Source organism: Gouania willdenowi, chromosome 5, assembly GCF_900634775.1.
Source record: "Gouania willdenowi chromosome 5, fGouWil2.1, whole genome shotgun sequence".
NCBI classification, from domain to species: domain Eukaryota; kingdom Metazoa; phylum Chordata; class Actinopteri; order Blenniiformes; family Gobiesocidae; genus Gouania; species Gouania willdenowi.
This window is the reverse complement of record NC_041048.1, coordinates 38,890,136-38,902,020: the sequence shown is the minus strand read 5'-3', so window position 1 is coordinate 38,902,020 and position 11,885 is coordinate 38,890,136. Positions and strand designations below refer to the sequence as shown.

General features: G+C 36.2%; 1 protein-coding gene across 3 annotated transcripts in view; it reads right to left on the bottom strand.

Moving 5' to 3' along the window:
* Positions 1–1,915: 1,915 nt before the first annotated feature.
* Positions 1,916–11,885, bottom strand: part of arhgap46a (Rho GTPase activating protein 46a) — a 76,051-nt gene continuing 66,081 nt past the window's right edge. For all 3 annotated transcript variants that reach the window (XM_028446617.1, XM_028446618.1, XM_028446619.1), the window contains 4 exons: positions 10,156–10,355; positions 6,898–6,989; positions 5,612–5,781; positions 1,916–2,505 (listed from right to left, as the gene is read on the bottom strand). In XM_028446617.1, the coding sequence (XP_028302418.1) occupies positions 2,311–2,505; positions 5,612–5,781; positions 6,898–6,989; positions 10,156–10,355 (657 nt within the window). In that variant the 3' untranslated portion in view covers positions 1,916–2,310. The remainder of the gene's footprint in view (positions 2,506–5,611; positions 5,782–6,897; positions 6,990–10,155; positions 10,356–11,885) is intronic.

The following is an 11,885-nucleotide window of genomic DNA, read 5'->3' as shown; positions in this document are numbered from 1 at the left end:
GTCTTTAATATTTACACATTTTGTTCAGAGTCCACACATAAGAAGAAAACAATAATTTCAAAATAAAATACTTTAAAACCAGGAAATAAGAAGTTGACATTGAAGAATATGGATTTTTGTTTTGTTTCCTGTTCAAATAAGAAAAACGCATTTAAAAAAAATATGTAGAGTTAAAAGTAGTACTGGACAGTGATTTTAAATGTAGTTTGTTCAATGGATCACATTATGTATGTGTATAGTGCATCTTTACAGTACACTAGACATGTCATTATCATTTTATTTTTCCTAGTTTATTTGTTGTTTTTTACTCACTGGAATGGGTTTCCATTCTTGTGTATGTATGTATATATATATACACACCATGAAGCTGATTGAGTTGACATTAAAAAGTGTTGCAGTGTTACTGTTGCTCGGATATTGTAGGTTCCTTACATCAGTGGTTCTCAGCCTTGGGTCAGGACCCTATCATGGGTCGCAAGACACTGGGAGGGAGTGGCCAGATTCCTTCAAGAAACTTAAAAATATTTTTTGAACAATTTGAGCAAATTTTTGTTTATTTTTACACTTTTTCTGCAACTACACCAAACTTGCCATATTTGAGCATATTTTCATTACTTTTTCTTGCCATATTTATCCTCCTTTTCCTTTACTCCCATTTCTGCCACTTCTCCATCAAATTGCAATGCTTTTTCTGCACTTTTTTTTTTCCCACTTTCAAGACATTTTCAGCACTTATAAACACTTTTCACCACTTTTCCACCTAATGTCACATATGTTGAGTCATTATTGTCACTTTTAACCTCTTTTCACCATATTTCATGCTTAATTTTGCCAATTTATTCACATTTTTCAAGCCCGTTATTTGCCAGTTTAAACTAATTGTTCCTACTTTTTAAATTACACTACCCCCACCCCCCTCTTCTGCCACTTTTATGCCAATATTGACACTTTGAACCCTTTTTAAACCACTTTTTCTGTCTGTTTTTTAGCGACTCTAATTTGCAAGTTCTATCCACTTACTGTGGTTTTTAAAATCCCATTTCACCACCATTTCACCACCATTTTTGGTCACTTTAAACCCATTTTATTTCTGGTTAAGACAAGGATTTATAGCTATAAGATAACTTTATACTATGAAACACACAATAAACTTCTTTTCTACTGTAATGTCCACCATTAAAACACAAGGCAGTGCACAACTGAAATAAAATGTTTAATTTCTTGGTTCATTCTGTATTATTACAAGAAATGATACAAACACACATACACGCACATACATGTACAGTAGAGTGGTTTGGATGGTTCCTATGGTCAAAGGCAAGCGGTTACAGCAGACAACTGAACAAGTATCATCATATAAAATGTTTTGCTCGTCAAAAACAAAGCTGGATTTCACCCATTAACCCAGCGCATGAGCATATATTTAAAGAGTTATTACTTTCTTTACACACAAAATGTATTTACATCAACAAAAGCCTGAGATTAGGCACAAAAACTCCATCCATTTACATTCCCCACGGGGCGGTGAACAGTACAAGCCTTTGAGTGAGTGAGAAACAATAGTTATTATCACACCAAGCACCAGTTTTATTTTATTATAAGACCTGAGCCAGAAAAACAGATGAGAACAAAGTGTTTCTACTCCCAAAATAATAAGATCCAAATAAATGCTTCTTCAAACAGGCCTCAGTGTTTCAGGATAGGGAACAAATGAAGCACTTCCTTTTTTTTGGAACTTATTTTTTAAAATTAATCAAAATCAGGTTTTTGTTTTTTTTTTTGCACATTTCCAGTTTGTGCTTTCGAAAAAAAAAATCTGCTCCCGAAAAACAAAAGACGACAACTCGAGATCTTACAACAAACTTAAAAACACATTAAAATAAGGTTTTTTCATTTTTCTTAATTTTTTTTTTACTTTTCTGTACATGATAAAAGGACGCTGTTTTTCACACATGCACACTCCCACACACACACACTTGGCTGAAATCACAGCGATCAGTGTCAACACTGCTGCTGAGTGATTTCTGTGGTGTGAACGCCTCCTAAACAAACACTGACAGACTCAGTGTGTGGTTTAATGAAGCTGCACGACTAAATAATGGGTTAGAAACACATGCAGCAAACAATCGTTAGCGCTAGCTGCTCCAAAGCGGCCAATGTGAGAGCAGATCCAGGTCTAAAGTTCAGGCCGTTTCCTGCTTCTTTAACGTAGGAGGGGCTTAAAGTTTCCAGTGTGGCTGAAAAAGAAGTGTTCACTGGTGCTGATGATCTGCTCCCATCATGCACTCTGTTTTAACTGTTTTAGAGGCTCTAAACCACGCCCTCCACGAAGCTGGTGTCCAGGTGGACGATGAGCATCCTCAGGAACGACATCTCCTTCCGAGTGTTTTCAAAGATGATCCGCGGGTCGTCAGACTGACAGCGGAGACAGTTGGGGGCCATCACCATAGCCAGGTTATTCACGTCCATTTTGGTTATGGCCACGTTGGATGGTTGAGCAAACACCTGAGGGAGAGAGAGAATTAGAGAAACATACTTTGTCCACATTCCATTGATTGTCCTGCATTGTTTACTGTTCCTTTCTACTTTATGTATATTCTCCTTTACTTCAGTTTCAAATTCTATTTCTGCAAATATATTTATACTTAGGGTGTGCGATATGACGATATTAGATCTTTAAGGATTTCAACATGACGACGATCTCCCAAATCACGGAGATCGTAGAACCGTCTGTAGTTCACATTTTAACCCTTGCTGTGCCGTGTCTGCGTCATGTGTCTGTCGTCCATACACAGAACATGCAAAGGTTTTTTCTCTGCCAAATCACACCATTTGCTCGTCAGCATTACAGACATTAATTAAGCGCTTAAACGGGGCAGAAGTACGCTCTTCTCCCCCTCCTCCCAGTGCACTGACACAGAGTTAGCTGTGCTGTTAGCGGCTGTCTGTCAGAGGCTCAGTGCAGATGTCTGTCTGTTAAACTCCATCAGTTCTGAGTGTTGAAGCACTGAAATATGTTTGAGAAAACACTGCATGTGTTTCTCTTCTGTAACTAACGCTCTGTCGCTGCGCTGTAGCAGAGATCTGCTGCTGTAGCTAACAGGGCTGTTTACACATTCTTAAAGAGACAGTGTCCTGAATGTGATTTACTTTAAAAACTACTTTCAACAACTCAGAGCTGCCCTGAAAAAAGCAACACTACATAATTTAATCACATTTCAGCCTCAATGAAGGACAAAGTCAAAAGTGACAAAATGTTGTTATTGTGCTGCTAGTGATTAATAAAAGGGTCTTTGTGGCATTTTTCTCCACTGACTTTGACCCATTATTGTTTTTCTTGGAAAACTATTGAAAAATAATAATAAATAGAGTTTATATCACCTATTGCCATTTTGAGGAAAAATATATAGATATGAATATTGGTCCATATCATCCAGGCCTAATGTAACCAAAGCAGTAACGTTTTATCTTTTAAAGGATATGATTGTTTAAACTGTGCGAAATGAGGCGTTCAAACACTGCTTAAAGTAGAATTTTATTAATATGAGTGTGTTACCTCAATAACAAATAGAAATCACTAGACTGATATGCTGCCTTGTTATGTAGGAAATGTTGCTAATGCTAAAGCTACACCACTTTAAACAAAGTAAAAAGACTGTGTGACTAAAATAACTTGTCAGCCTTTTTGTTTGGTGTTAATTGTACTAGGAACCAGTTTGATGAATTGTTTACATACAAAAAAAGAAAAAAAAAGATAATCACCTTGTCCTAAATGATCTTTTATTCCTTTTTTCCATTTAGGGCGAGAATTTTAAGAAGGTGATTTGGTTTGTTTTATTGGTAAATAACTTTAAAATAGTCTAAATGATTTGAAGGAAAAAAATCGTGATAATATCCTGATCATGATTTCACAAAGAAAAAATCGTGATATGATATTTTTCCCATATCATCGCCCACCCCTAATTTATACTATTTGCTTTTAGTTTAATTTAATTTATCTTGTTTTATTTTTTAATTAATTTTTAGATTGTCTTAAATGTTGTATCGTAAGCACTGAGGGTTGAGAGAAACAACATTTCAATCCTCTGACCAGAGCTTCTCAACCTTAGGGTCAGGACCCCATTTGGGGTCGCGAGACACTGGAAGGTGGTCGCCAGATGCCTTCAAGAAACTAATAATATTAATTTTTTTTAACAATTTGAGCCCATTTTTGCTCATTTTACCCTTTTTCTACAACTATAACAAACTTCATCAGGAGTTCTCAACCTTGGGGTCAGAGACAGTGGGAGGGGGTCGTCAGATGCCTTCAAGACACGAGGAATGTTTTAATATATTTTGCTTATTTTTACCCTTTTTTGCATCTACACCAAACTTGCCATATTTTAACTCATTTTTTGCTCTTTTTAATGCATCTTTGCGACATAAATCCCATTTCTGCCACTTCTTTTGGGCCTGAGCGATTTCCATTCTTCAAAGGGGGGCGCAGCAGAAAAAGTTTGGGAACCACTGCCGTTTACAGGTTATAGAAGTGTTTCTACTTCATTCTTACTACTTGTGTTTTTTGCCAAACAAGGAAGACAGAGATTGGTTTCACTACATTTTTGTTCCAGTTTGTTCCCGGTATTCCCCCAGGATTTCACTTTCATTCAATTTCATCCGGATTTGGATCTTTCCATGTAAATAAACATCTACCATTGTTTTACCACAACTTTTAGTGAAAACACCAGAAATGTGAAAGTCACTTTGGCAAAGTTTTTGGTCGTAAACACAAGAAATCACAGTAAGAATGAAGTAAAAACACTTCTACAGGACTCCACACATCCCACAATGCACTGCACCAAACTTTTATGACAATGTCAATAAGAGAGTGTTTACAGTGGAGATCAGAACAAACATTTAAGCAACAATTTTAACATTTTACCTCTTTTTTCCAGAGCAAATGATCTTTTATTTATTGATCTGTGAGGCCTACAGCTTTAAATAAACTGCAAAATTAAATGTTTGGAATATTGGGGAACTAGTGGAAGTGATGCAAACACCTGTAGTCGTAGCATTAAATCAGGGGTCCCCAATCCTGGTCCTCAAGAGCCACTATCCAGCATGTTTTAGATGTTTCCCTCTTCCAACACACCTGATTGAAATGACTAGGATCGTTATCAGGCTTCTGCAGAGCTTGATGATGAGTTCATCATTTGAATCAGGTGTGCTGGAAGAGGGAAACATCTAAAACATGCTGGATAGTGGCCCCTGAGGACCAGGATTGGGAACCCCTGCATTAAATCAACTCTACATATGCACTCAGGAAAAATCACAGGATTTCCTGGTTTGAATTTCTCCTGAAAAAATGAAATAATCATAGATTTTAGTTGGAACTTTGGGAAAAACCAGGATTTAGCTTCATTCATGTATCACTTAATGTGAACTCTTTGTGTACACAAGAAACCTTTGAGCATTTATAAAGAGAATGTAATTATCAGTCTAAAATGGATTTATTTCTGTGTACTACTAAATTATGCTAGGAACTGTTGCTCTTGTATTCAGTCGTTCTATACATAGTTTTAGCAGCACTGGATGGTTTTCTACTCGTTCTGTGTGTCATCCTAAAGTTTACCTGGAGGAAGTGGATGAAGTAGCAGAGGACGAGGCGGCTGAGCTCAGGCAGTGACTGAACTACAGCGATAGCAGCCACTGGGTCGTCACAGTTAGTCACACATTGTTTATAGAAGTTCATGGGGATGAGAGGTTCCTCCAGCTCACGGTACCACAGCTTCATCAGAGACGCTGACACACACACAGATATAGGACATCTTCATTAAACATCATACTAACACTACTAGCAATACAATTAATGGGCGGGGCCAGGCAACTCTAGGCAAAACAAGACAGCAGCTGTTAGTGTTTAAAGGCAGATTTCAAACAAATGTATAAAATTCAGATATTAAGACAAAAATACACAAATTCCATCTAGAAAGCATGTTAGTGATTAGTTTTTACGATTAAGATTAAAAGATGAAATTGGGGCTTTTGCCTTTATTGGTCATATATGTTTTTACATTTTTTTCCTCAAACCCATCCCTGAGGATCAATGATTTATTGGCTCCATCAGTGAAAAAACAATGTTCAAAAATAACATTTTGCATTGACTAAAAATTGAGAGCAAAATACAAAATGTTCAAAATTTATTTTTTTGAGTATGAAATTCTGATATTTTCCAAACGTTATGTACAATCACTCCAAAATTGTGTCATTTTTTAAACATACATTAAACATTTATTTAGCAGGAATTGACAATTATATGTTTACAATACCGTTTATAGTCAAATGTATAACTATAATATATATTATAATCATTGCAATTTAAATTTATATTTATATATATAGTCAACATTGAGCCTAAAGTGCTTCAAAACGACTGTAAACGTTATTGTTAACATTGTTTTAGTCATTTTGAGGCACTTTAGGTGAAATTTTTGATCAATCAAAAGTCTGTATGGATCGTTTGTGAAAGTTTGCTGTCAAAAGAGATAAAAATTGTGTGAGGAGATTTATTATATTTTAGTGTTGGACTTCGTAATGTGCAACAGGTTTAAATATGCAAACGTTTCTTCAGTATTTAGGCACAATTTTGGTGAAAGTTGCTACTCTGTAGCACATGAGGTTGATTTGTTGTGAATTTACAAAATGTTGAACTTTAGATGCTTGCTGTAGCGCCATCTTTAGGACGATTGGTCTGTGCAAAATTTGGTGATTGTTTGCGCAATTTCCTCAGAAGAAGAAGAATTAAAAAAAAGAAAAAGGAGCATACATGATAACAACAGGTTGCTGGTCCTCTAATCAAAGGATATTATTGATAACGACAGCCAGTGAGTAATAATCTAATAATCAGAGAATCCTCACCAGGAACGTTGGGGTCAGAGAGGTTCTCTGGGATCCTCCACTGGTCCACCTGAAGCTTCAGAGCGTTCACTTCATCAATGTCTCCTGGTACCCTGAAAAAAAACACCCTACAGTTACAGCAAGAGGCCACAAGAGGGAGCTCCCATCTCACACACACACACACACACACACACACACACACACACACACACACACACACACACACACACACACACACAGAGTCCATTGGTATCAAATGAGGCCGAGCAGGAGAATCCACGTATTTGTTTGTTTCTAAATAAAACACACGACGAAGCCTCGCCATGTGGGGGCGGAGCTTCTTTTCCCAATAAGTACAGGGTACATGAACAGCAGATAGTGTGCACAAACACACAGCGCTGAAGCGCTCACATGCGGGTAAAGCTGTAAACATGCATCACAAAGTATTAAATCAAACACTGCGTCCTCTGTTTGCTGTGTGTACTGTACACAGGGAAAGCCCACGTGAAAATACAGACCACACACATTAGTTTATATTGCTTCTCAAAGAGTGTGGTGCCACTCCCCCCGGTGGTGGATAGAGGTATGACAGGTGGGGCGCGACAAACAGGAGGACATTCCAGTAAACAGTTTGTGGGATATCCCTTTGGAATAGACTTAATAATACATTTAAAAGTTGTAACAAAATAAAAAACTTTTTTTTTTTATAGGCAAATCTTATTAAATCAGTACAAAGACTAGAATCTGATGGTATAGGTCTGGGGTCTGCAACAATTAACATCATCTCACCTGGATTAAAGTCCTCCTGGAGCCATAAAATACCTTCTCAATGAAGACAATACAGTGAATTAAATTATATACAGTTAAAATTATATAGAATAATGTTTGATTTCATTTGATTCATATTGATCATGTAAATGAAAACTTAAAAACCGTTTGAAAGAAATAACAATAAAACATTATCTTGCATCTTCAAATTCTTACGCATCTCAGTTTACATGAACACAATCTTATACAAAGAAGATTTTTTTTTTTAAGTTAATGTATTTAAAGGGCAACAAAAAAGTAACTTGAATTTTGATAACACATGATCATGTGATCAACACATGCTAATTGCTAATTTCTTGCCACACATAAAACATGCATATTTAACCTTCACATTGGTGGTTAAATTAATAAAAATCTCTATTTTCTTCCAGAATGGTGTTTTTGTTGGTTTAATTATCTTTTTTTTTAATTATTTCATTATTATTTTTTATTTAATTTAAAACTTAAGGTTAGCCACAGCTGCAGGAAAGTTGATGGTCTGTAGATGTTGAAGGTGCTGAGTCATTGCACACCGTGATTTATTTTTAGGTTAACAAATTGTTATATCATAATTTGATTTGTCATTAATCATTAATAGCTTCTGTTAGGAAATAACTCTTTATTTCAATTTTTTTTAACGCTTTGAGGAGCCATTGCAAAAGAGTCAAAGAGCCACATGAGGCTCCAGAGCCGCAGGATGCAGACCACTGCTATAGGTTGACATGTGGATGTTGATGTAGGTAGGTAGATCTATGAATGCTTGTTTTTGTTTATATTTGTGTGTAATTTGTTGTGTATTTATATATGTAAATACATGCATTTGCTCAAATGTCAGATTTATTTTGTTAAAAATATTAAGCTGCTCATTCTCAAACATTGCTGGCGCTTTTTTTAACTGATTGCTTTATATAGTTTTTTAATGTTTGAGATAAATAAATAAATCCAAAATTTCTTAAATGTCTTTCTTCATTATTCACTAACACTAAACAAAACGCCTACACCAGTGGTTCCCAACCCTTTTCTTGTCGTGACCCCAGTGCTATATGACCACCGGACACTTTCTTTTCTCTAAAATACATTTTTTGATCATGTTTGTTATACTGTGTTTTTACAAACACGGAGTAGCCAGTATTAGTGCACAACAGTGACAATATGTCACAGCTTTTTATACTGTGTGGTGTTTATATTTGAAAAAGAATAATCATTATTTCAGCTCTTTGACTTTTCTTCCTCTTCCTTACTGTATGTATATTTCTGTGCTATTATGTATAGTTTTTTAATTGTGCAAAATAGATCAATAAAAATTAATTATCATAATTTTTATTTAAAAATATAAATTTAATAATTACATTTTTTTATTTCATTACTAGACACTTCAGGCGACTCCATTTTTGTTTTTTGTCCTGGCGACCCCACGTGGGGTCACGGCTCCAAGGTTGAAAAATTCTGCTCTAAGGACACTGCTGCAGTTTAAATGTGTTTTTTTTTTAATGATTAATTTTTAAATATTTTATTATGACTAGACATTTCAGGCGACTCCAAGGTTAAAAAACTCTGGCCGACACACAAAGAAAGTAATAATAAAAAGTCTAAAAATGTAGCAGAACTGAAAAGAGCATTAAATTATTAGACTGTATTAGATTAGTGAACAAAATGTAACGTGCAATAATAATTATTTCCATCGGCATTTGAAGTGAAGCGGAACAAAAAAATTAACTTTCAATACCCGACTTAAAACATTCATTTCCTGTTTAGTTTTCTTAAGCTTTTTGGCACAGGTTGTAAACAATGTGTCATTATTTCCTGTATTTTTGACAGCTGCACTTTTATTTGTTTTTATGGAGGTGATTAATTTAATCTAGTTTTGCATTTTGATTTATTAATGAAATATGTTACTGGCATTATGAAATATGATGTTTCCCTCTTAGTTCATTTCATACTTTTTTTGTTTTCTTCATCTTTTTTTGTCACAGATTGCAAACAATGTTTGGTTATTTCCTGTATTTTTTACATTTGATTTTTATGCAGATGATTCTAGTTTGAATCTAGTTTTTGATTTATTATGAAAAGTGATGTTATTTGTTCTCTGTTGGTTCAATAAATGTGTTATTTGTCAGGATTGTTTGGGGGGCAGTGGGTGCTGGTGAAAGTTCACCATTGTTCCAAGTGGTTTACACACACACACACAGACACACACACACACACGCACGCACACACACACACACACACACACACACACACACACACACACACACACACACACACACACACACACACACACACACACACACACACACACACACACACACACACACACACACACACACACACACACACACACACACAGACGCACACGTGCACATGCACACACACACACACACAGCTTTTGACCTTTACTGATATTACAGTGCGTGCGTTTGTCTGATCCTGAGACATGTTGAGACATGTAATTCAGCTGAGCTTGCATCTTACCTGAAAATGCCCTCAGTCTGAGCCCCGCCCAGGGCCAGGACGTACTGGGAGAGCTGAATCTGCACCCAGGGCAGCTTCCTGTCAGGGAAGAGCTCGCTCTGCCTCTCCATCACCTCCTCCAGCGAACTGCCAAACAGTGAGGGCGTGACGATGGCCCTCCTGCTGTGGTCGATCTCCTCTAACGTGGGCTTACGGAGACCCTGGGGGGGGGAAGAGAAGAGGCCAGGGCGGTGTTTTATTACCCTGAACTGGTGAAGACTATCATATTAATCATTGCTGTGCCTAAAGCTGTTGGCTTTGACATGTATGAGGTTTGCTCTGTGACTTCATCAAAATACCTGTTATTATGTCTCCATGAAACAACATCCCTGATGACTCACAACAGTCACGCTGATACAGACCATTTTTTTCTGTGGTGCTAAAGTGACTCTAAGGCTGTTTGAAATGTAATATACACTACAAACTCAATAAGTATATACTGTCTACGAGATACTACAAGTGTGATTAGGATGATGAACGTTCCCACTGAAGTATACTTCCAAGTTTCCCAAGATGCATTTGGAACCTACAACGACAAACACCTGAATCACACTGAGACTAAATATCTCTGTTGATTCTCCACCTTTGAAAGTTCTAATTCCATCCATCCCCCCAAAGTGAACGTATAAAATTACAGAAAAATACACAAAACAAAAGCAAGAATATATCAAAAAATACAAATAATTAGAATGTTGCAGAAAAATACAGTAAAAGACAAGAATACACACAAAATGACAACAAAAATACACAAAATGATTTAAAAAATATTCAAAATGAACAGAAAATGACAACAAAAGTGCACGAAAGACAAGAACAACACAAAAACAGTCTCTGCAAACCCACAGTACTAAGAAACAAGCAAAATGACAACATAAAAACACAAAATGACTCGAAAAAACTCCATACATTTTACAGAAAAAAATACACAAAAGGACAACAGAAATGCACAAAATGCAATCATAACAAGCAAGACAACAACAGACGTAGCTTTATTTAAAAAAGCATTAAAAAAAGGAAGACAAGAAGAGATGCTTTTATTTTGAAAAGGGGATGTTTGACTTTTAGCTTGAAGCTGGTCCCAGGACCATTTTACATTCCACTCGCAATGCATCATGGGACGGTTGAGTATGAGTATTGTGCCCACCATGCACGGTGTCCCAATATAGCATACATCCAGGTATTTATTGCATACTCATTCTATTCATACTATCTAATGTGAACACACTATATAGTCATTTAGACGTCAAACTTAGTATGAGTAGTACGTTAGTGTGAGTAGTACGTTAGTATGAGTAGTACGTTAGTATGAGTAGTACGTTAGTGTGAGTAGTACGTTAGTATGAGTAGTACGTTAGTGTAAGTAGTATGTTAGTGTGAGTAGTACGTTAGTATGAGTAGTACGTTAGTGTGAGTAGTACGTTAGTATGAGTAGTACGTTAGTATGAGTAGTACGTTAGTGTAAGTAGTACGTTAGTATGAGTAGTACGTTAGTATGAGTAGTACGTTAGTGTAAGTAGTACGTTAGTGTGAGTAGTACGTTAGTATGAGTAGTACGTTAGTATGAGTAGTACGTTAGTGTAAGTAGTACGTTAGTGTGAGTGGTACGTTAGTATGAGTAGTACGTTAGTATGAGTAGTACGTTAGTGTAAGTAGTACGTTAGTGTGAGTAGTACGTTAGTATGAGTAGTACG